The sequence below is a fragment of the Lepidothrix coronata genome, unplaced genomic scaffold (genome assembly GCF_001604755.1).
Source record: "Lepidothrix coronata isolate B3197 unplaced genomic scaffold, Lepidothrix_coronata-1.0 Scaffold1, whole genome shotgun sequence".
Taxonomy (NCBI): Eukaryota; Metazoa; Chordata; class Aves; order Passeriformes; family Pipridae; genus Lepidothrix; species Lepidothrix coronata.
Genome location: NW_016690181.1, coordinates 11,052,884 through 11,078,169, shown reverse-complemented (window position 1 = coordinate 11,078,169; position 25,286 = coordinate 11,052,884). Strand labels below are relative to the sequence as shown.

General features: G+C 36.8%; 1 protein-coding gene across 1 annotated transcript in view; it reads right to left on the bottom strand.

The window, feature by feature from the left end:
* MUC2 (mucin 2, oligomeric mucus/gel-forming) overlaps positions 1-15,638 on the bottom strand; it is a 49,434-nt gene extending 33,796 nt beyond the window's left edge. The window contains exons 1-20 of the mRNA XM_017809445.1: positions 15,569-15,638; positions 13,938-14,202; positions 11,366-11,480; positions 11,145-11,235; positions 10,650-10,759; positions 10,213-10,429; positions 9,630-9,755; positions 8,829-8,946; positions 8,367-8,505; positions 7,623-7,733; positions 6,546-6,615; positions 5,830-5,967; positions 5,089-5,253; positions 4,467-4,561; positions 3,453-3,583; positions 2,547-2,798; positions 1,601-1,653; positions 1,217-1,326; positions 636-787; positions 53-191 (exon numbers count right to left, since the gene is read on the bottom strand). Of these exons, the coding sequence (XP_017664934.1) occupies positions 53-191; positions 636-787; positions 1,217-1,326; positions 1,601-1,653; positions 2,547-2,798; positions 3,453-3,583; positions 4,467-4,561; positions 5,089-5,253; positions 5,830-5,967; positions 6,546-6,615; positions 7,623-7,733; positions 8,367-8,505; positions 8,829-8,946; positions 9,630-9,755; positions 10,213-10,429; positions 10,650-10,759; positions 11,145-11,235; positions 11,366-11,480; positions 13,938-14,202; positions 15,569-15,638 (2,667 nt within the window). The remainder of the gene's footprint in view (positions 1-52; positions 192-635; positions 788-1,216; positions 1,327-1,600; positions 1,654-2,546; positions 2,799-3,452; positions 3,584-4,466; positions 4,562-5,088; positions 5,254-5,829; positions 5,968-6,545; positions 6,616-7,622; positions 7,734-8,366; positions 8,506-8,828; positions 8,947-9,629; positions 9,756-10,212; positions 10,430-10,649; positions 10,760-11,144; positions 11,236-11,365; positions 11,481-13,937; positions 14,203-15,568) is intronic.
* Between the last annotated feature and the right edge of the window lie 9,648 nt (positions 15,639-25,286).

Below are 25,286 nucleotides of genomic sequence, written 5' to 3'. Positions count from 1 at the left end.
GCAGATCTTCAAGGCAATCAAATGCCATTTCAGCCCTCCTGATGAGCATTACCTGAATAGCCACATATTCACAATTCCCATCAAAGTCATAGAATTTTCCATCAAAAGTGATATAATGGCCACTTCCATATATCATACAACTCCCATGGCACGCATTGGCAGTGCAGCTCCAAACCCCTTTTTGGCAGGTACTAGAAAAGAGCAGAGAAGTTGAATTTTTAGGTATCACCAAGAGTGCGCCATTTGGAAAACTGCAAAACAAACCAAGCAACTGCCTAATACAATATGATAATGTGCAAAATATCCAAGTCTCAATTTCAGCAGTTTTGCCTGGTTTTAAGCTTATAACGTGATTTTTAACTCTGGTCAGCTAAAGATCTTTAGATCTTTAGATAACATTTATATTTAAAACATGAGTGCATTTTCCCAACACCAGATGCCTACTGAAAACAGAGGTAGATACTGCCCCAGTATTTTCAGCAGAATCTGTGTTTCCTCAGATAGCAATAAATATTCCTGAAAATAAAAGATGATAGTTGCAGTTTTTGCAGCCACTGTAACACATAAGCCTAGACATGACTATTAATACATGGCATAGAATATATTCTAGAAGAGAGTTCAAAATTATAATTTACCAGGTGTTGCAGTCCACTGTTATCTTCTGTCCAGAAGAATACCACTCGTTGTTATGAACGCATGGGCAGTCCTTCTCCTCAACACAGCCTCCTCTGCCATCATCAAATAGACCTTCAGGACACACACAGCCTGAGACACACTCTGTCTGGAACTAAAGAATATAAGGAGAAACGGTTACCTTATGATAATGTACTGCATTTTAATTCCACTTCTTCACAAGCACACTTTAAAAACTGCATTTATAACCAAATAGCCTAATATTTATTAGTTTTATAAGGTTCTTCTTTCTAGGTTGGTAATGTTTTTCTTTTCTATTTTGGTTGTCTAAGAACCCAAATCCTATTTCCCTTGGGAGTTACAACTCTACTGAAGACACAGTAAAAAGAAAGAGGAGAGGGAAACTATAAGGGGATTCATCATGAAAATGGCAACAGATTAACATCATTGGGGAGAAAAAACGGAAGATTTAAACCAAAGAGAAATAAACTGTTAGTTACAGCTGTATTTTCTATGTAGCACTCTGTCATTTAGAGAATACAGAATAAAGAAAACATGACCTGAAGAAAACTTGAATACATACATGATTTGCTTGAGGGGTATGACAGCTAAGTTGTACAGGTGTTTGTGAAGTCCATTTTGAGGATGCATCGCAGTCAAAGAATGTCTTGTTAGAAGAACATTCTTCTACACCTGAAAGGTATATTGTTGGTTTAGATCAGTCAAGAAAAGGCAAAAGAAATGTGAGTGAAATATGGTAGTTACTGAGACAGAAATCTCAGCACATGCTCTATCCTTTTGAAAAAAAAGAGGCTCAGTGAAGAGAGAACAAAGTGAAAATATGCAATGTTTTACATAGAAAAAAAACATATAAAACAAGTAAGTGGAGAATTCAAAAGGAAAGTAGTTTGTTTTTGAAGGTTGGTTACGGTTTTCATTTTATTTTACTTTATAGAATGTCACTTACTTTTCATTCTCATTTTCACTGAGGTACACTGGACCTTTGCATTTCGGCAAACACTAAAAAAGTGAAGTAAGTAGAAATTAAAAAAAAAACAAACAAGCTCAGTGTCTTCAACTTAAGTCTAAGGATTGGTTTATATAAATTTGAGAGTATTTATCAAAGATGTTCTGCATAATTTCTACTGATATTTCAAGTCAATTCTATTGAAACACAGTCACGAATTTTCACTTGGAGAAAAAGTGTAGCAAGATTTTAGGTCTAATGCACAGAAAGGTTGTGTTTTAAGGAGTAACAGCCACTTTATTAATCCTTAATATTGCAGTTTTTGATGGCTCAGGAAATAGATAATAATGAAACAGATAAGAATGAGAATTTAAATCAAAGACTTCATTTGGATACACAGTGTATTTTCATGCCTATTCAAGTCACATGCTGCAAATTTGTTGGCCTGTATGCTTCTTCTCCTAGGCGAGAGAAGGTAATAACAGTTTGCACCAATGACTCAGGCAGCAAACAATTGCCAAGGTTCGTGGCAAAATACAACAGAATCGTGAAAGTTGTTTTCAAAAGCCTATGCTATACTAAATACATATCAAGGGGATCTTCCTCCCACAGAAAACACAAGTGATCTGTCTTTGCCAGAAAAGGAAACAGTAACATAACATTTAGTTGGCCTTTTTTCTTCTTTTCACACCTCTGCTTAACAAAGCCCTATTAACAGTGCAGCTTCAAAGTAATGTTTACCTGTGAAGGCCTCCAAAGCAAGCTGCACTTCTCAATTATTGATAAATTAAATTGCAAAAGCATAATACTTTGCTTGGCATGAAGATATTGTGAAATGTATTACAAATGTTCATTAAGTACCAAAAAAGTTAAGCACCTTACACCAAATAAGCAATTTTTTTAAAGCCTTTTATCCCAACAAACAAGAAGCCACAATAAAACATACCAGCGGTCTCCATCTTTTGTAAAATATTCCCCAGGTTCCAGGTATGATCCCTTGTAATAACATGGGCACTCAGAGATGGGCACACAGTTATCCTGTTTATCCAGGTATGTATCAGATGGGCAGCCACAGCCATCCACAGGAGCAAAGTCTTGCAAGCAGTACTTTTCACCATCAGCAAGGGAACGACAGGTTTGCTCGCACCTTGTAATGTTGTAAAGGAAGACTTGATTTCCTTGACAGGCAGACACTTCACTGCCTGGAGGGAAAATAAATAAAATGATAAATAAGAGATGCAGGATGGACAATTTAGCCTTGACATTTCCATTTTGGTTTCCTTGGTTGTGCAGTATGTAATGATAAAAACATTCCCTTAGATTTTATTAAAGTACAAAAATATAAGAAGTGACAAGTAACACTAACCTAACTTCACCAGTCGAAGACTTATTTTTAACTGTTACTAATAGTTTCTTTCATAGCTCTATTTATTTCACATACTGATAATCAGAGAGAGAGCACAATATAATAAGCTCCTAGTCTCAACAATACCACACTGTTGATGAAAAGCTAGCATGATGATAAACAAAGACATTGATAAACAAAGGCAACATAAAAGCCTTGATGGCTGGGATTCCATTAATCAAAGAAATGAGATTATTACTTAAACTAGGGAAAGAAGGTGAAAGTGAAAAATAATGCTCTCTACTTTTAAATATATCATGAACAAATTACAGCTAAAGAATATAACAGGAATTAGTAAACATTATAAACATTGTCTCTTTTAGGTCCATTAGACCTTTCTAAGATACTCCAAATCCCTTAACATTGAGATCACTAACAACCAAATTCAGAGAGAGCCTCCTTGTTTCTCGTGGCTAATTAATTCCACAGGGATTACAGTTCCACTACTTACTGCAGACACTGTCTCTCCAGCCTTCCAGTATGATTCCTTTGAAAGCACAGGCTCTCGAATAAGAGGACAGGGCAGCACACAAGCATTCTTCATTATCTTCACAGAGGCATGTGTCATATTTACATTTCTGAAAAAAAGAATGAAAGGGTCAGTAAACTCACAGGAAACCAATGGGCAATTGCAACTGGGTTGCTACAAAATATCTTGTGTACTTTTCCTGATGTTGTTTATTAACTCCCATGACCAGAGAACAATGGAAGGAATGGACAAAGACCAGAGACTGAAAGTGCTGCTTCATTTCATACACAATGAAAATGTTTGGATGCAAACTCTAACCTAAGCCAAGCCTCTTGAACTTTTAAAAAATACCCAGCCTCCTGACAACACCTTTTTCAAAGGATATTGATACTGTTCTTTCTCAGTTACAAATTAGAAATGCAGAGATCCACAAAAATTAGAAATCATAATGGCAAAATATTAACCAGATCTTTGAAGATCTTCACAACATTTGAGCTCAGACTGAGTTCCAAGTATAAGAAATAACTTAGGTATTTCTTCTTTTTCCTCAGGTAAGCCTCACTTATGCTCTACAATGACGAGCAGAGGGGAAAACAATTCAGGAGATTCTGACGTGAAAATGATTTGGTATTACATTCCAACCAATATATAGGAAACTTTTTTTTCATGACTTTATAGCAGCTAATGTTTAAGGGTAGTCAGTGCACATTTGTATCTCTTGAATCTTCTTTTCAGTTCAAATATCCAATCCAATAAAAATGTTCATTAAATACAAAACATAAGAAAGCAAACTTCAGCAGCACCCTGTAAGAATCTTGTCAGAGGAGATACTTTATATGCATGCTACGCTGCTTGAGTCAATCAATGCAAAGAGTTCACCACCACTTATGGGCAAGCTACTGGGTAATGTCTCAAACATTTGAACAATGTTAAATGTCTACAGTTAACCATGTGAAATAATGCAGTACTAAAAAGCGTGCAAGATTCAATACCTTATAGTATTCTGAAGGATCAATGACTAAGTGACATGTTGCAAAAGGACCTTCTGGGTTTTTCAGCAAAGAACACCAATGCTCAGCATAATTTGCTGGGAAAAAAAGAGAAATTCATCACATTTCCCTATCTCGCTTGTGCCACGTCTAGTTACGCTGACAGATAAAAGCAGTGCAACAATACAAATTAGAAAACTGTGCATTTTGGGGAGTGAAGAAACTACATGCAATCATTGCACATATATTTCTGTTCTTTGATTCAGAAACATGTAATAATAAAATCAAAACCTGTATCCCACTGCTGTAACTGGTTTACATAGAATTGTGACAGCCCTTTCCATTTGAGTACCCTGAAGCTAAGTTAAACATAAGGATAAACAATACTAGGAAATACAAGCGCCTTTACAAATAATATAAATTAACGATCTTGCTTCCCTATCTTCCGGCTCAGGACCCTTCTACAATCACCCCTTAAACTTTCACTTCAGTTTGATGGGAAATGAGTGCTTGTATGTGAACATACGTGCAGATATTAATCTAAAAATTACTGTTTGTTGCAGTAATATCCAGCAAACACTGCTCATTCTGGCAAAAGCCAACCATCTGACATTCATCTACTTACCACTTTCAATGCTGAGGCTGCAAGGGTCTTCCAGCTTTTCTGCCTGGTCTGTACAGATGGACTGAGCTTTCCATGTGTTCGCAAAGGCAGATCCTGTAGCTTCTACCAGCCCACTGGTTGTTTTAAAATCATCACCTTCCATTCCATTAAAGTTTCCACAAAGACCTATTGGAAAAGAAGGTAAAAATTTTACATAATCATTACTCATTCTCGTAATAAAAGGTCAAAGAAAAGGGACAACTGGTCACAAACATTAGAAACAGAAGTTCATACAGCTGATTATTCCACCTCAATATTGATGCAAATGACAAATACTGAAGTTTTAGGAGGCCTATTTTAAATCTTCAACCTCTTGAGAAGAATAGTCTTCATGAAGATATCTCTGCCTCAGGAGATTACCACCTCAACCTGTAATTTTACGCTTTCTGATGATATTGAAAACACAAAAGGCACCAAAAACCTGTTTTTGTGTATAGTTAAAATTAAACTGAATATAGAAGTAAGGAATATTCTAAGAAATATCTGTGTACTGGCACTAGAGTGATAGATCATTTCAATGTGAAAAACTAAAAGCACATTTCTAGTTTGCTTGAGTCCATTTGCTTTCAATGATTTGGTTTCTGCTTTCAGTTTCCTCTTCTTGAATCAACAAGTAGCATGAGTTATCTCTCATGTAAAGAGTACACGAATCTTAAGCTGCGGAACAGCATGACTTTGCTTCCTCTTTGCATAGACACTTGCCTTGAATTTTTCCTTCAGCTGATTGATCCACAGTCACAAACAGTTGCATGACTGGAAGCAGCTGGATCTGCACCTGAAGCTCGAAAGGTGTTTGTACAACAAGGTAGTTGGAAGATGGCTGGAATACTGAGAAGCTGGCTGAAAAACAAAACATGAACTGTGCAATAAATACACACACAAGCTGCCAGAAGAAATACTTTTTATTAGATTCTAAGGTATCACCTGTCATAAAAACTCTGAGACCAGGATCAAATTAATAATTTTTTTCCTTTAAAAATCACTGGCCTACTAGATATGATGATGGTCTTCACTAATTTAAAATGCTGATTACCTGTAGTGACTCTTCTCTGGCATCAGAACCAAATGGCATACCCACACCATGTAGCCAAATTTGGAAAGTGCTAAATACCTCTCTTCACAGGCAAGGTAAATTATCTGCTTTAACTTTCCGTCATGGTAATTCCTCTTTCCCAAGCTACGTGCCAAAGTATGTTCAAGAGGTACGAAAAAAGTGAAAGGACCTTTTTTCAGTCATCCACTCTATACAGAGGCAGTGATTCCATTAAATCCTCAGATGTCTATTAAATCACATTCATCCCCAACTTGTTACCAAATCTGAATAAATCTCCTATGCCACTCTTCCACTTTTGCCTAGGAAAAAAAATTCCTACATGAGAAGTCAGGTGTGACTGGACATACAAGGCTGTGTCACTTACCTGACACATGAGGCACATTCACTGTCATCTCATTCAGTAGCACGCTGCCATCGGATCTGAAAACCACCACCTGTACGATGGCAAATAGAATCAGTGAGGTTCCAAGTACTGAGAGGAAAAGGAACTAATAAAAGGGAAATTAACAATAAAGGTCTTTTGCACATTTAGGCTGTGACTAGAACTTTAAATTTTTGAAAAGAAGAAACCATCTGAAAATTTAAATGGCAGCAGACCTGTAGGATACAAGTACAGTTTTGTCTTGCTATTCAGTGTTTTGCTCACATCTGCCTACAACAGTAATGAAATATATGAAATATATGAAATATATGAAAAACTCATTTATATTGGGCACTTTGGTTTCAGCAAGTAAAAGAAAATATTAGGTCTCCAGGATCTGTAGCAAGTTCCTAATCCTTATAAAAGCATGTGCCACAGCTTCAGTGAAATGGTTTAGCATGATTCCAGCATGGTCAGAAAGCAGTTTATTAAACTTCCTCATAAAATGCTAGTCTGTACACACAGAAACATAAAATTATTGGTTTCTGATTCAGTTTTCTTTTGTTCTACTTATGCTGGCAAAGACATTGAAGTCCAGAAATACATGAGGAAAATTATGTGTACATGTGTGTAAAATTATGGATAAATATAATCTATATATTACCACAACCAAACAGAATACTAAATTGAATATTTGAGACGGTTGCATTGTATCAACATTCAAAGATAGGATTTCTTCTGAAAAATATCTATAAAACTATATCTGAATAAAGTAAAATACTGTGAGGGGAAGAAGAATGGGATTCTTGCTTCCAGATATCTGGAATACTGTGAGAATAATCATATAGCACAGAGGAGAGGAGTGAAGAGGGGAAAATGTCAGCTGTTTTGAATTTCACCTTTTGTTAAGTTTAGGTCTATTTTGGATTCTCAAGGCAGAAATCTGAGTTGTTCTTTAGCCTGTCTGAGGTGCCTTATCTATCCACAATAACAACTCCAGAAGAATTAACTGTTCCTCCACAATAAGGGAAATATGCTGATTTTCAACATATCTAGCAGAACCCATAGAACAAAACTTACATTTTTTTTGTTATCCACTAACAGCACAACAGTCTTCAAGCAGGTCTGCCTGTCTGTGGAGCCACAGGGAGTCAGCTCTGCCAGGAGAGCATAACTGTCATTTGCAGTATCCTACAATTACAGGGAAATAAATGTCCATTAGTCCAATCAAAAAATCTCACGAGATTACTTCCAAACAAAAACTAAATTTATCTGTCACAATAACTTTGCTACAGACCTTAGCTATTAAGACCACCATGTCAGCACTAGCTCTTACAGCTGAACATTCTTTCAAACAAATTCAGAGCCATGGTTTCTAGTTCAACAAGATTTTTGCCATTCTCTAGAAGAACAGGCACTAGATATTTTGGGGACAGATGAATGAAATAGCTGCCTACCTCATTTCCCTAGCTGACTTCAATACTCAGACAGAGAAACAGCTATTACAGAACTGACTGAGAATTTCTGATCCTGAGATCTGCCAATTTTTGCAGTTTACATGTAGCCAGAGTGACTTTTTGATACACAAAGGACTCCACTGGATAATGACAGCATAGCTATCAGACTGAGTTAATCACCCATTGCAATAAGTCCCCAGCTTCCCTCTAGGGCTATTACAGCCAACCCTGAACTTTATAGCACAACTTAGAGCATTTCTGCTTCCCTTACCCCCATGAAACAAAACAATAACTCACAGTTGTTACATATCAGCCCACAGACACTAGTATATACTCTACAAGAGAACAGCCCTACAGTACACAGTACCTTGGCCAATACATAGTAACAGTCTCCATGGAAGGTGTATTTCTTCCCATCAAAGGTCCTAATATGGGAACCTCCTTCCACTGAACATGTGCCTGGACAAGGTAAATCTTTGCACGTCCATCTGCCTGAATTACAGGTGCTATAAACAGACAAATAATAAAAAAAAAATGCTCGTAGGTATTACAGGAGCTGAGAGCACTGAAAGCATCAGTATACCTAGCAAACAGCAAGATATCCCCAGGTTGTTTAAAACTGTATCTTTGACCATTTCCTTAAGATTTGCCCTGGCATATTCCACAGATTCAAGAAAACTTTTCAGAAATTTGATTCTACAGACATGCAACATAAACATCAGGTTCAGAATGTTTTCAGGATGTCTCTTATGATCAAGTGGAAATTTGAAGAACACCGACCCACTTACAATCATTCAAAGAAAAGCCTATTCACAACCAGGATCCTTACCATTCTTCACATTCATTGGAAATGTTTTCTCCAGGTGCATACTGCTTTCCAAGGAGTTTGCAGTGGCATTGGCTAACAGGTACACAGCCTTTTCCAGTAATATCATCATACACAGTTCCTATAAAACACAACATTAACTATTCCAGCTCTTTTTGAAACAAGCGATTTCCACAGAGGACAAACTCTCAATTTGCCACATGCTGAGTCTGTCAAAATTGTGAAGAATAGTGTTTCTACTTTTTGTAATGTAAGACACATGAAAAACACTTTTATCCACCTTTGAAAATCCAAATCTATTCATTTATAGAACTATACATAGATAAAAAAGCTTACTGTAAGTATACAGGAACGATCTCAGAATGTTATATGTTTAGATTTTCAGTCCTTCTGGCATATTCTGAAGACTATCATTGTAATCTTTCCCAAGGCTGACAGTAAATCTGAGAATTTCAATCTCAGTCCCTAATTGACACTCTGGTAAATTATGTCCTTTGTCTCAGAATTATTCAACCTAAAAAGGCTGATTTTCTATATATTATCAGAAGTTCACTTATTGAGAATGAAAAGCAGATTTACTACATGTCATTGTGTTAATATGTTCGAACTATAAAATAATTGATTAATTAATCAATTATGACTGCCTCAAAAAAATCTTATGGTTATGTTCTCCTAGAGGGGAAAATAAGGAGAGCAGTACTAATTTTTAAGATATAATTTGACTATATTTAATATTTTAGCTATGATCTTCTTTGCCAGAGCTCTTGGTTTTGTTCCACACACAACAGGTAGAATAACACTTGCCTTCAGGGCAGAAACAACCATCCATGTAGTGTTCCTCACAAAGGCTGCTGATGTCCAAGTGTGAGCAAGTATCCGTGCAGGGTGAGCTGCTTTCTCTATAGACCATGGTATCAGGACAGGTCTTGGCTGAAAGAATAAGAAAGACACCAGGAGTTATTTGAGTGGAATATCCATAATCCCTCAGAAACCACAGATCATATACCCTATTCCTCTCAAGCCAGTGATGTCTCAAGCCAGACTCCACCTGGCAAAGCATGTTCATCTATTTCTGAAGTGCTTTCCCTGTTTCATACATTTATTTCTTTTGGTTTCAAACAGATCAAATTATCTCGGTCATCAGCAGCATCAGCCCTCTCAGTCTTACAATGGGAACTGATTATCTGCTTGCTGAAAAAGATTTCTTAATAACAAGGGTAATAGAAGAAAAAAAAGAGGGAGAACACATTATGTAACTTACTGTACTCCTGGAATGAAATTTATAATATACGCCAATGGTTTTGTAAAGAAGTAATGAATTTAAATGTTTCATGGTTCTACATCAACGAAATATTTGGGTCTTTGTAAAATTTGTATCGTTGCTTACGGCAAAAGTTCTGCGTCCTCCATTCACCCGGCCGGCCACCGGCGTGCGAACACTGGCGAGAATACTCAGAGATGGTGCTGCAGATGCAGAAGGAGTCCTCACTGCCGCTACAGGCACACTTGTCCTGCATGCAGGCTTGGATGTACGTTTCCAAATTAAGACGGAACCGACAATCGGCAAATGCAGAGGAAGTCAGCAGCCTCTCACACTCGTCACGCTAAGGAGAAAGAGTAATAATGTTTGAGAGATTTGTAAACATCTGAGCTTCTGGTCACTTCCTATCTTGTATAAAAACTGTTGTCTTCTGAACAGTTATTCAAGAAAGGAAAAGTAATCATTTGCCCAGGAATGGACAGTCTTCCAAGCTCCTTGCAACTAACTCCCTGTAGCACAAGGATGTGTCCATGGAAGTGAAGTTCACCAGCAGGAATACTCACATGCTCGTTACAGCTTGGAAGAGCCTGAGTTTCATCTGGATCTTCACATTTGGCATTGGGTTTGCTGATCTTCTGCAAATTCCCATATGTAATTGAATTGTAGCTTGCATCTATGAGAAAAAAATTTGGAGAACTTGCTGAGCCCCAAAAATTGACCACAAGGAGCATCTGATTCATGGGGTTCTTCTGATTAAGGAAAACAATTACTATGCTGTCAAACACATGTCAGACACAAGTATCTGCTCTGAACTGTGTTTAACCATGCTTGAAAATGTAAAGGGGAAGAAAGAAAAGAAGGCTAGTCGAGAAAAGAACAATAAGATTCATCTGGAATAAAATAACCTTAGACCAGGAATGCAGCACTGGAACATGATGCTTAGTCTGGAGCAATCATAGAAATCTCTCAAGTGAAATTTGCTCTCCTGTGATGCTTCTATGTACAATGCTTGTCACCCTATGTTCTGTGACAACTGTCAATATGGTAGAATGACTCACCTCCCTTGATAAACTCATTGTAGATTGGAATTCCATTGTAATCCCCACAGAGGCCACAGGTTAGGTTATTAAATTTGTTGTCCAGCTCCACCTAAGTAATGGAAAGAAAGAGGAAAAATATAAAAGAATTCTCTTTTTTTTTCCTGCTTTTTTTTTCCCCCCTACTGGGATAGAGAAATATCCCAGGAAATAACAGTAAAAAGTTCTTTCATTAAACATACCATCAGTGCATCCTGCTGATTCCACATCAGAACCATGCCTAATTTGGCATAAATTTTGGTGTAAATGTCATTGCTCTCAATGAGCAGACCAGAGCTGTAGTAAGGTGTCTTCACACTAGGAAGAAAATTAGAGATTTTACATTAGTTCAGAAACATAAGGTTTGACATGAATGTCTGTAATAAGCCAAATACCCTAAGGAACAGAGAAACCAGTCTCTGACTACCTCATCCTGGCTGCACAGGATGCCTTGTTTTAATGAGGCATAAAATATCTCTCTCTGACACTTGGGACAATAACTCATTGCCTTTAAAAGGCAAAGCTATTTCAGAGGCAAAGCTTACCCAAGGGTACAGGTCCTTTGATGAAAAAACCAAAATGTCAGATGTCTTCAACTTAATCAAAGGAAAATCCATCATCATTGTGCTATTAACAGAGGATATTCAAACACTCACTAAAAATTTACTTCCATGAAGGAAGCTACAACATAAATGAAAGCTTTTCTTTACCAAAAGATCTGATAGCCCTTTCAGAGAGAATGATTGTTCCTTTGGAAAGAACTTCCTCCTCAAAAGAGTTCAAAAAGCACAGGCAGATGCAGGGATTGCCAACAAAATTTTGAAAACAAAGGAGCATTTTAAGAGGAATTGAGTAGTTATTTCAGTAGTTAGTTACTTAGTTTTTGGTTGACAGAATGGTGACAGAACATACTTTGCAGAGAGTTGAGCACAGATATTTTTGTGTGATAAAGAATCAATTCACCAGATCTCTCTCCTGATTTTGTATGTCTGTCTTACAAATCAAACTGAACTGCTGAATTTCATTCAGCAATAAAGGGATTATGGCAAGCAGCCTCATCCTATAAAATCTAGAGAACTAGAGTCTGTTCAAACAGAAGTAGTGTAAAGTGAAATCCAGTCAAAATAACTGGCTCATTTTCTACAGATTTGTCAATATAATTGCTATCCATCAGGATTCATGCATGCGTATGCACATCTCCTCTTAACTAGTCTCTTGACTGAGAGAGCTTTATCTCCAGAATTCCTGTCACTGGGATTTTTCCAATTACTTACCTCACACATTTTTAACATGGCCAAATGATTTACACATCTAAATACCAGGTGCAAACACTGAAACAATTATTTCTACTTCTGAATGCATTGTTCATCCTCTGGGCAATGAATTCTTGAGAGATTACATTTTTCAAGAGGGATTATAAAACACTGGGCATCTTTTCACCTTCAATCTACCACTGCATGGAATATTTATCTTTTTTTCTAATTCTAGGACATTCACTCAATCAGTGGATCAGGTACCATAAGGCAAATTCATACATTTTTCTACTTTACACTTTTCATTTTAGTACTGTGAAATGCTATTTTACATGATAATGGATCATGTATCATTTAAAGATCAATATGGAAAATTCAGTTTTAAAAAAACTAAATTCCTCAGGCAGCAAAAACCTGTTCAGAAGTGAACCATTTTTTTATGAACACTATCTAAGACAAAAAGAGGTTTAAAAGAAACAATTTTTAAAGGATTTCTAAACTTGCTTTTTATTGAGTTCAAGACCCAAGTACCCAATAAAAAGCTTTTTCAAGTTGGGGAAACAATGTATTTTTTAAATATTTCTGTCATTTTTTTATGCATTCTGGTATGATCTTTGGGAAACTGGATGCTATTTTCAACCTTTGAACATATTTTTATTGTAGTGGCTTCCAAACTTTAGAGCAAAAGTTGAAATCTCGGCTAAACCAAGTCCTACAATGGCAATAAAATAGATTCTTTTTTTTTTAAATTATGCTAAAACATACTAATAGCCAGTTTCTTCAGAATCTTCAGACCTATTTCCTAACTTATGAGTTGCCTCACTTGTTTCAGTGAGTATATATATACACACTGAAAGGTTAGGTTAATGATAGGAAAGACTGGGTTAAGACAGTACTTGGCATCAGTAATGCTGTCGGACTAGTTTCTTGTGTAGCCATGTTACAGAAGGAGAAAAACACTGCTGCTTACTGTGAAAAAGCACATATTGCCACATATAAATTAGTGTAAATTTTGACCTGTGTTATATCTGTTAAAATCCCTTGAGAAATGGCCATTGGATCTTAAAGAATTATTTATGAAGATCAGAAAAAAACTGCCACTCTACTGTCACAAAACAAGAGGAAAAGACCCCAGAAAAATGCATCTCTTTTTTCAGGATTTGCTAGACCATCTGCTAAGGTAAATTCAGGGTGATGCCACAAAACAAATGAAGCTATGTCATTTTATGCCAGTGAAAGATCTGGCTCATGACCTGCATTATTTCCTGCACAACTGGAAGAACAATTCACTTAAACACCTCTTCCTTACTTTCATTTAAATAATCCCTTGTGCAAGTGTAGGAATGACAATTAACACTAAAGCACCGCCCCAAAACAATTTTATGCTGGATTTCAAAAGGTTTGGTTTTTTTTTTTGGATTGTGGAAATGCTTTGTAGAAGTTACCATAATGGTATATAGACAACTGTGTAAAGAATCAATCCTGCTTTTATCTTCCCAGCACATTTTTCTGAAATACTTACATTCGCCCATCCACCACAACCAGTTTTGGTTTGAGGTACACTGTGATATCCTTGATTTTTACCAGAATATACTGGATTTCAGGGTGGTTATCGCTGTTCAGAGCACGCTGGATGTGGACAGAGAACTCTGCGTAAGAATCGCTGCAGTCAGAAACAAAATTATACTCGCAAACGCCAGGGAATTGGTAGATGTCTCCGTCAAAGGTTTTGAAATGGTCGTTTCCCCAAGTGCTGCAGACATAGTGGCCGTGGTTTCTTGTCCTTCCTGTTAAGTGATGAAAAGAAATAGACATGAAAAAAGTGCAGTAAACAAGCTAATGTAAGAAAATGTAAGTGTTCCACTTTACAGTAGAAATCACTTGCAATTATGTGCACGGTGATTCCACAGATTTCAAGCCTGATCAATTATCTGATCAACACGTACTAGAAAAAAAACCAGTTAGGAAACCAAGAAAGTACCACTATTTACCAAAAGGCAAATAGTTTAAGTATTATGAAAGGACTTGTGCACAACAGGAGATTTAGGAAATTATTTCTTTTCCTAAAAGCAGTAGTGATTTCTATTACTACAGAATAGAAATTCTTCAGAAGATATAACCATGATAGGAAGAAAAATAAAGTTTTTGCAACAGCCAAAACTAAAGATGATTTATTCCCTTCCCAGCCATCTATACTGACTAATAACACAAGTTAACACAATATCTAATAAATCTCCAGGTACTGTAGATTAGGGGTGAATCATAAAAGCTAAGTATCCATGGGAAACTTGACATGTCTCTCATTTTCACAAGATTTTCTTGCACTGTTTACTATGAGGAAGCAAAACTGCTAACACAACCTCTAGGTTTACTGTGCTTTGATGGTATCAATCATGCCAGATACATCCAGACAAGCTGCTATCCTTCTCTCCCCAGATGGAAGGCTGCACAGAGATTCTTCTGGAGCTCACAGCTGGGATACCAAATGCAAGGTAATGCTTTCCTCTCATTGCTGATTTCAGGACACAGCAGACCAAGCTCAATACCCCAAACCTGACCACTGGACAAAATTCATCACCTATTCCACTAAAAAACAATTTTTTGTTTTCAGTGTAAGTGTTTCACTTTAACACCTCAAAGTTGATAACAAATGAAGTTAGAGCTTTTACAGCAGGATTATTAATGTTCTAAATGGCAAAATTAGCTTTGTCCAATGTTACTACATTCCCTTTTGAAGAAAGAATTTATGTTGTTCCAAGTAACAGAAGGCACAGTCATCCACCTCCCTCATTGCTGTAACAATGAACCTCTCAAACTTCTACAGTTGCTTTCTGCAAAGTAGTTGCCAAACCTAGGAAAGACTCAACACATCGAAAGAAAAGTAACATGGAAAATATTTTCCAAGCACATCAAACTAGATATAAACGCAGTAGATATAGGAACTAATGTCTCCAAAGAAAGAAAGCCAACCTATGTTGGCTGAGTCATGCTGCCTCAGTATTTGAAAGCTTAAGAAATTTAAAGCATCCTAAAACTGCATTATTTAAGTGCATTATTTAAATGCACTGCCTCCTTCTACCTCTGCAGTGGTATTTTAATTCTCCCCCTCTTTTCCAGGAGGCAGTCTGCTACTATTTCATTTCTAGAGCTTACCTTTTCTTATTTCATGAGCATAGGAAAGAGCCAGCCAGAGTATGAAAAGGCTGGCCACTCTTAGCCCCATGGTGGCTAAGGTGGGTGACTGGGCAACTCCACTGAAAACTCTTCTTTATATATTATCCACTGATGCAATTGATTCTGTCACAGGGGAGGAGATACAGAGGGAGGAGGAAAGAGGAGGGGTGAAAAAACAGGTGTGATATTTACTGAAGATAAGAAGTAAACAGATGCATTTTTCACCATAAATGAAGGAATTCAGCATACAGGAAATGGTATAATATTGATTCAGTAACCATGCCGGGTTTTATTGCTCTATTTCATCTACAGGATGCTGTGCTTTTAAATCCTTCAAATGCTCACGCCAAGTTTCACCTTCAGTAACTCCTATAGCAAATAATGAATTTTGGAGTGGCTGAACAAAGAAATCCCTTGACGAAATTTTAGGGTGAGACCCTCAAACAGTGGCTTCAAAACCAAGGAATTTTTCATTTTCCACCATCACATAGAATGATTTCTGTAAAAATTAAATCATTCATTTGAAGCTCCTTGTAGTTAACGGTAACCCTTACAAATAAAAATGGTACATCATACATCGTAAAATTATTCTGCTGGCAATTGTTTGATTTCTTTAATTTGTAAAGCTCTGGGGAACATCTAAACCAAAATACAGCCCATACTGTATATTGTGCCCAAGAGACAACTGAGATGGGGTAGCAAGGTAAGTTCGAAGAATTCACAGTAAAAGAGGTCCTCTTTCAAACATTGTCAAGGTGCAACAGAAAGTTCATCAAAAAGATTGCAGAGACTCTCCCATCATATTAAGCTTTAGGGAAAAAAGAAGGGGGAAAAAAAAAAAAGGAAAAATGGGAAAAGATTACTGTCCATAATCCCCCTAAATATTCTTGCTCATTCTTGCTTACCTTCTCCATGAATGATAAATTTATAGTCTGTTGCCCTACATCAGATCCAATAAAAGTTATAGGGTCAGCTTTGCTTTGTGCAGAAAAAGATGAAGAGGGTCCTTGGGAGAAGAAGAAAGCAGAAAACAGAACCAGGAACCAGGTCAGAATGCTGTTTCAGAAATACAAGATTTCCATATGCACCTTATTTTGTGCTGAAAAGTTCCTTTGAGAAGGTGTTTCTGCAACTCTCTTCAGAAGACAAAATACAGGCCCTTTGAGGTAAAGTACACTTACCTCAACAGATCTTCTAACACATCTGCTTTAATAAGGTTTACTTCTTAAAGCTCCTATATTTCCTCATCAAAAGATTTTCAACACAGTGTCTAGAAATCTCTAATCCTCTTAATCAAGTGTTCCTTAATTTCAGTGCTCATATTACCAGTAGAGCTTTTATATTTTTCAAAACACCAAGGAAACATTTTACTTAGCTGTTCTGACTGCTCTAGTAAACAAGAAACATCCTTTTATCATAAAAGTATGTTCTGTAGCTCTGTTTTCTTTTATTTAATAATTTTATCTCAACTATAGCCTAGCCTCTACACAAACATCTTCCTGTTTTCCTTTAATACATGTCAAAAGGTTTTAGACTTTCTGCTCCTGCTTGAAAATACAGATTTGCACTTCTCTCACCCTTACATAGGGTATCATTCACTCAACAATCCTGACTGAAATTAATTACTAGCCCTTTTCTCCTTTATGAGCCTATTCACTACTAGAATATAATTTTATTTTCCTTCTTGAAAAATAAAAATAAACCCAGTAATAACCAGTTAGAAAAAATCATTTAGAAAAAAAAAAAAAAGAAACACTGTCTTCAGAGACGTTTCCCTGATGGTTACTTCAGCAGATCTAACTTCTTATGACACTTCAGAGACATATCCCAACCTGGAATTTTCTGTCTTTTCTGCTACCAAAACTCTTAGTTCAGAAACATGATTCGCAAGGGGTTTGAGATTTTCTTTTCCTCCTTGTGTTTTTCTAGCTAGTCTCCTGGCTGGATCTACCATTGCCTCAGAAAAAAAAAGTCTCCATGATTTAATTCATACACAGTCTTTGCAAACTGTAACAGCAATTCATGTACACAGCAAACCTGACCCCTTTTTAGATTAAATTGGATGTGTATGTTCAGAGGTGTAAGTTGGAAAGTTGCATATTTTCCATTCAGCTTTCTTTGCCACAAAAGTTCTAGATCTGGAACCAGTCTCATTCATTTGCTGGGACTGGGAAAGGTAATCATCCTTCACCTAAGGTTGCACCATCCCTCAGTTCCATATGCTGGCATTTTTCTTCTGTGCAGGTGAAGAGCTACTCTTGGCCAAGCACCTCTAAATTTTGGTGACTGATTTTCTCTGCCCCACCTTTGTCCTGGCTGCACAGGGAGCCTGATTACTTCTTGAGATATGAAATTAAAACAGGACTATTTTCCTTCTCCAGTCTTTGCTTCTCAGAGTGACCAACAACTTCTCATTATTTCTTCCTCTGACATGTATGTGACTTCCTGTGACATTCCAAACTGGAGAATGATCAACATGCTTTTAAGCACTGAGACCACTCTTACAGAATCCGCACTCAAGCTTACACAGCTGCGATGATCTGAACAGAAGCAAATACAGATCCTTATCTTCAAAATTCCTAGGTATGTACTTCTGCTAGCATTAGAAAATGTCCTAAACTGCACTGTCTCTGTTTCCTTATTGCCAGAAGGGTAATGATCCTGTCTACCAGCTGCTTTATATGCCTGTCAGAAATAATCAATCTTTGAGGTAGACATCATAGCCTGTTTTATTTCTTGCTCAGCTACCTTACAGCTTTTTGGGTTATGCATTTTAATCCAAAAGAATCCTACTGTTAATGTACAGATAACACACACATGTATGCATTAATTTATTTACTATAAATTGTTTGACAGCCTGAAGTAATCAATCATTTTGCAACAAAGCTAATTCTGCTTTAGCATTAGCATCTTTGTCTTAAGCTTACATCAGTTATCTATATCTGAGTCGACCTGTCTGTGGAACTTCATGCCACTCCTTGCTTCCAGTCATCTCGTCTCCAGTATCAGGTGTTCATGTGCCTTTATTGCCAATGATTCTCCCTGCTGCCACTGTGCAAGCAGCATCAACAGAACAATTGATGAGAAGGAGTATTTTCATATTTAGGTTCCACAGTTGGGTACTAGCAGAGATGTGGTTTTTTTGAAGTTCCCCAAGTCCATGAACAGAAATACAGCTTCCCATAATCTTTCACTATATGCCTGACCCAGGAACCCCAAAACCAGTGCTATGACAGTCATTGCTAAAATTCAAAGCTTAAGAAATAAAAGCTGATTGCATGGCAGGCATGTTTGTTGTAGCAGCAGATGCAGAAGGACAGATAAAAAATATGATTTGAGTCATAGCTGTGTCAATGCACTGTCTCCCTACACTCAAACTTTTATGAGACTATTTTTAATCATTCCATCAGTGTAACTAACTTTTAACATTCATTTAGTTACAGTGTAAATTTACTTTGCAGTAAAACTTCTTGTTAAAAACACAATCTGCGTGGAAGATTATCTTCATTCTGAATCACACTGCAGAAGAAAATGGCCTATATGAAAAAATTATATAACTTCATGATAAAATTTAGCAGAGACCTGGCTGGGCTTATTTAGGAAAAATAAATAATTTTTCAAGAATGTGGGGTCTATTTCTATCTGTGAACAGCAAGAGGAAATCTCATTGCAGTCTTGTCACAGCAATCCCAGGATGACCACTATACTATATGCACCTCAGAAAGTGCAATTACACCTGGTGACTGAGTTTTTTCCTTATCCTTTTGTATTCCTGACTTGCTGATCACAGGCTGTCAAACCAATAAGTAATATTCTATCGGTGATGTTGCTCTGCAGAAATAGCCATGGGATTTTGTTCTACTACTCTTCCATCTGCCAGCATTTCACCAGAGCACACAAAGCTTTACACATGACCACACAACTTCACAATATACACATCACTCCTTTTGTCTCAAGCACAGAGATGGTTTGTCTGAACTGCCTTGGCACCATTCTAAAATAGATCTGGCAAAATCTAGCCAGATTATGAATTAAGAGATGTATGATGATACACAACCACAGCACTTCCTTTACCAAGACTCCAGTAAGCCCTCTATAAAGTCAAAAACTTAAGAAAGCACAGAGATAAGCAGCAGGAGGGTGAACAGTGCATGAAAGAGTGTTAAAGCAATGAAACAGAAGTAAGGGGTATGAATTTAATTTTGATATGCATGCTGTCAACATATTAACCTAAAATTATCACTACAGAAGGAGACAGTAATTAGACAGACATAAAACTGGTATAAAATTACTGAAATTATTAATTTATGATTTTTGTGTTATTAAAGAATTAGAAACAAGTGGCAAAAAGCATCCCTATAATGAATTTATTGCTCTCCCAAACCTTCTAATGGGGTGTCACTACCAACTAGTTTTATGGAAAGAACTTTAATACACAGAATGTCCATTTAAATGTATTCAACAGTCAAGCTTTTATTTAACGTAATGTTACAAAATCCCACATACTTTTGATTGCTTCTAGGTCACTTCTGGAATCAGGCTAATATCATGTAATTAATTATCCTATCATTTTACCCTAAGGTACTGATTTTCCAATTGGACTAATCTCAGCTCTACCACTAATTTCATCCCTGTGATCTTGAGCAGTCTTTGGGTTATTGGCATTATTTTTCATTCAAACAAATACAATAGTGTAAGGTATCTGCTGATGCTGTCTGGAGTATAACATTCTCACACGGCCTTCCTTAAGTGGTTTGGCATGGAAATTTTAAGATTAGCATCCATGTTCCATTCCTAGTACTTCCTTTGGAATTTGGTAGCTCATACTCTGAGACTAAAGTTGAAAAACATTTCCTTCTCTTCCAGTTAAGTACAAATGGGGATAAACATGTGACATACAATTAGTGAAGATTAGGAAGGGGTGTAGTAAGTAATAAGTTCAATTAGTAAGCTTTCCTACTAACACAGCTTCTATAAAAGTTATGTCTGCAAAAAGACTCAGAACAACAGCTTCTACATTAATACACAAGGAAAAATACTTGATGATTCAAAACAAAATTAGAACAGTTCCCCTTTCTCAAGCATCTATGGGATTTATACTAGGGAAATGGACTGAGCCAAGAAGAGATGACATAGAAAAGGCATCAAGGGACTTACACTCCACATACCTTTCACTCTGGTAATTTCACCCAAGGAAAGTAGGATTTTCCAAATCTTTTATTTTCTCTGTAGGAAATACTGGAAAGAAAAGTACTGGGAAAATGTACATTTTTTTTCCTCTGCCCTCTGAAGAAGATTTTTTCTGAAAAACCAGCTCACTAAGATGCTGGGAAATATTCTAGACAAAGCTTGAGTGCCTAAACCTGTGCTCTCTCAATGAAGTTCACATATCAAGGAGATGTTAGAGTTTGAACAAGAAACAAAGTGAGCATATTTGTTTTAATTGCAAATTTCCTCTACTAATATTTTCTACCACCTCCTTGTCTCAAAATTCCCATTGACACCAAAGGTGGAACTGAAGTAAATTTGCTTAATATTTTCATATGGGAAATCAGACTCACTGTCACAAACAAAATTAAAGAGGAAACCCTTTACTCTTTCTTCCCCCTTTCCAGCAGCATATTGATATTGCCTCCAAGTCAATATTTATTATATTTTTTAGCTTTCAAAGCAAGAATTTTTGAAAAACAGTGCAAAAATTATACTGAATGTCTGCTCAATACAGTATATTCTTCTATTTTTCAACATGGTCAGTCTAGTCACATGACTGATAGATCAAACTTTTCATAATTTTGTCATCTCTTAATGGAACGGCTTAGTTTAAGGCACATCGTCAACAGCTCCACTGAACTGACAGAATTACATCACTTTTAGACTTAATATCAATTAGCTGAGATAAACAATATTCAGATCCATGATACAACTATGGTGATGGTTCCACAGGACACTTATGGAAACATGAGATCATTTGCATGAAGTAAAAATTGCTAAGAATTTTTAGTCTTCCCCTTCTTACCACCAAATATTATATGTATAATCCTACTGGTACAATTTGCTAGACTTGCAAAAGTATAACCAACTTGCCACATTTATGGTGAACATTAACTTTTTTCTGTTATGTAAGTTAGCAGTTACGTAGTTAATAATGCCTTCTGTATTGTGGGAGAGGGAAAAACTACGTCACATGCAAGAATACATCTGTCTCGTATCCAAGTCTTCCAGCTGCCACGCACATTTCCCAAGAACATTACTTTATAATGAACGTTTGAATCATCGAAAAGACAATATTGTCAATACAGAGCATTTTATCACAGCAACATCGTGAACACAACAGTGCACACTGAAGAACATTTCGAGAGCTGCTACCTCCCACGGCAAAAGAGAGGGAAGGATAAATTAGATAACCTGAGAAATATCTTCCTTCACACAATTCCACTATATTTTGCAGCATTTGTGTTTATTTTGCGTGAATTTTCAAAATTTGAATATGATCACTTGCTAAGGTGTTTTTTGAAAGGGAGGGAAAAAACCCAAAAATAAAAACCACTTTTGAGCATTCCTTCATGCTTCTCCTTTTCAGTTGCTGCTTTTTAAAATGTCAGTTCTCAGAAGCCAATCATCTGCACTATAAAATGCCAGTAGTGAGACTGACAGTCTATGCCATCCAGTCATGTATTGCATCTATTAGGTCTACCTACACTAAAATTTTGGGAAGGCTGGATCAAAAACATTTGGGGAAAAAAAATCTGATGATAACTTCAAATTTTAGGTAATTAAAGTTTAGCAGAACCGTTACCCAGAGTATCAGAATATCTCAGAGTTTTGATGTATGTGTCTCCACAAAACTCTTGTCCCTATATTTCTAAATTGCTGAATTAAATACACAGCCAGACATACAGAACCATTAAAGTATTTAGGCAATATACAGCCAGGGCTCAAAGGGAGAGGTACACATCCAGCATTCTGAACAAGGAGCTGCCTGGACCAGGCAAGAGGAAAATCTAAAAAAAAAAAGAGTATGTCTAAATTTTAATTCTCTTCTGTAGATCATGACTAATTCCTTCATAGACACGACTCTCTTCATGAACATGGGTGCTTCATGCCTTTCAAAAACAGACCCTTCTCTTTAAATTATGCCAGAGGAGGATTCTTCTTTTCACTCTACAGCTCACTAAGTACTAAATTCAGTGACAGCTGACATATCTAAATCTCTCTGGGGGACTCACATTCACATCTTCATCCAGCTCTGGGGCCCCCAAAAGAAGCTGAACAGGGACCTGTTGGAGTGAGTCCCAATGAGGGTCATGATGATGATCAGAGGGCTGCAGTACCTCTCCTGTGAGGAAAGGCTGAGAGGGCTGGGGTTGTTGATTCTGGAGAAAAGAAGGCTCTGGGGAGACCTTCTAGCAGCCTTCCAGTACTTAAAGAGGGCCTACAAGAAAGATGGAGAGGGACTTCTTACAAGGGCATACAGCAAGAGGACAAGGAGGAATGACTCTAAGCTGAAGGAGGGTAGATTTAGATTAGATATATGGAAGAAATTCTTTACTGTGACAGTGGTGAGATACTGGGACAAGTTACCTAGAGAAATTGTGGGTTCTCTATCTCTTTATATGTTCAAGTTGCCTGGTTGAATGGCAAGCTTTCAGCAACCTGGTCTAGTGGAAGTTGTCCCTGGGAGTTGCAACTAGATGATCTTTAAGGTCCCTTCCAACCCAAACTGTTCTATAATTCTGTAATTTCCTGTGAGAATACAGTTGGCCTAGATGTTTGTCGTAGGTCTCTTACAACTGATCAATTCTATTTTAATACCCGAACCCCTGCGATCTAAGGCTCTCTCCTTGAAACACTTCAACTTTGCACAGAATACTTAAGAGTTTCATTTTTCCAAAGACCAGGAAAGCAGGAGTGAAGATGACTCTGCAATGAAGAAATTAGAAGGAATTACTGATGAGAAGAGAGCAAAGAGGCACAATCTCCAAATCCAAACATTTGATATAAAATATAGCTCATGTGAACAGAAAATTTGGTATGGACATAAGCCCAAATTGTTTAAGGTTACCCACAAAAATGTTTCTGGGATTATGCAAAGAGAAAGATTATTAAAAAAAAAAAAAAAAAAAAAAGCTTAATTCTTATCTTGACTTGGAAAGTAAGACTTAACAGAACATACCACAACAGAACACTGCTGATGTGTAAGAGCATGCAGAATGTGGATAACAGAATATAATCATCTTTCTCTGCCCAGTCTGAAGAACAGTTATTTTTCTGGCAATGCTTACGTATGTTAGAAACATTATAGAGGAAAAAGTATTTCATAACAACTCTGTAAGAGATGTTTGCTGTAAGCAAATAGCCTAATGAAAACGCTAAATTGAAAGCAGGTCCAGCAGGTAAGTGATAATATCTTCTCTGTACTTTCCCAAGGCAGAGACTGGAGTAAAGTTTCCAGTTCAGAACAGAACTTCACCAATATTGCATTAAGTGTTGCTGTAGTGAAGCAAACCTGTAATTAGATAAAAAGATTCTTTATTTTTTTTGCTGTGATGGGTTAAGCTGTGATGGTTGGCTGCGAACCCTCACCCAGCAGTTCTGTTCCTCTCCCTACTTGACAGGACGTTTATTCCTCCCTCCTCTCTAACTGCTACACAGCATTTTACCCTTTCTTAAATATATTTCCAAATATATAAATATATTTCCAAGCCACCAATTTGGCTGGTGGGCTCAGCTGTGTGCTGTGGTATGTCTTCTGGAGCCAGCTGGCAGCATCTGTCTGGCACAGGGCTGTCCAAGCCTCTTCCTACAGAAGCCTCCCTGCAGCTCCCTTGCTACCAAAATCTTTCCATGTAAACCCACGCGCCTGTATATAAATTATTATGTAAGAAATTATTATAAATTATTATTCATAAATTATTATGAAACATCTCTTTACCATCTCAGAGAGTCATTCGATTAAAAAAAGATCTTTTTCTAGTATTTTAGACAAGACTGAACATGTTTGTCTGTAAACTAACAACGCAATTAGTTATTTACTCTAAAGGTATTGAATTCAAGTGCTAGCACTGTCTAACAATTGGGAAATGTCCTTTAAATTACTCATCATTCAGAAAAGGTGTTTAAAACAAGCAAAATTATAAAAAATGGTCAGACTTTAATGCAGATTTATTACAAAATGCTCAAGGTATGGAAAGACTTGGGACAGGCACATGAGCTCTTGAAGACTATTACAATAAAACAAAATATAAATCATACTTTTAGCCATCACCTGAAAAATTATTATATTCTGTTAGTGTTACATGCATTTGGGAGTTAACTTTTCCCTTTCTTTGCAAGAAATTTATGGGAATACAGATATTTCAAAGAAAAATCTGTTTTTCAACTCTTTCATCTCTTCTTCTAAATTTGTTTTTTCATTTTGTCATCACAGGAGTGTTTTCAGATTGCATCATTTGAATCAAAGCAAAAAATCCCCCTGAACTGACTGATGACGTATGAGATTTTAATTTGCCACTACTTATACAAATGACAGTATTTATGATACGCAAACCTATATCCAACACGCAGAATATGAATGGAAATACAGATTACAAAACATGGATTACCTGAGTTCTCATAGGAGCTACTTTGTAGAAAAAAAACTTCTTTTGATGAAACTACCATTTGCATGTCGTGACCCTGAACTTGTTAGGTCTCTCTC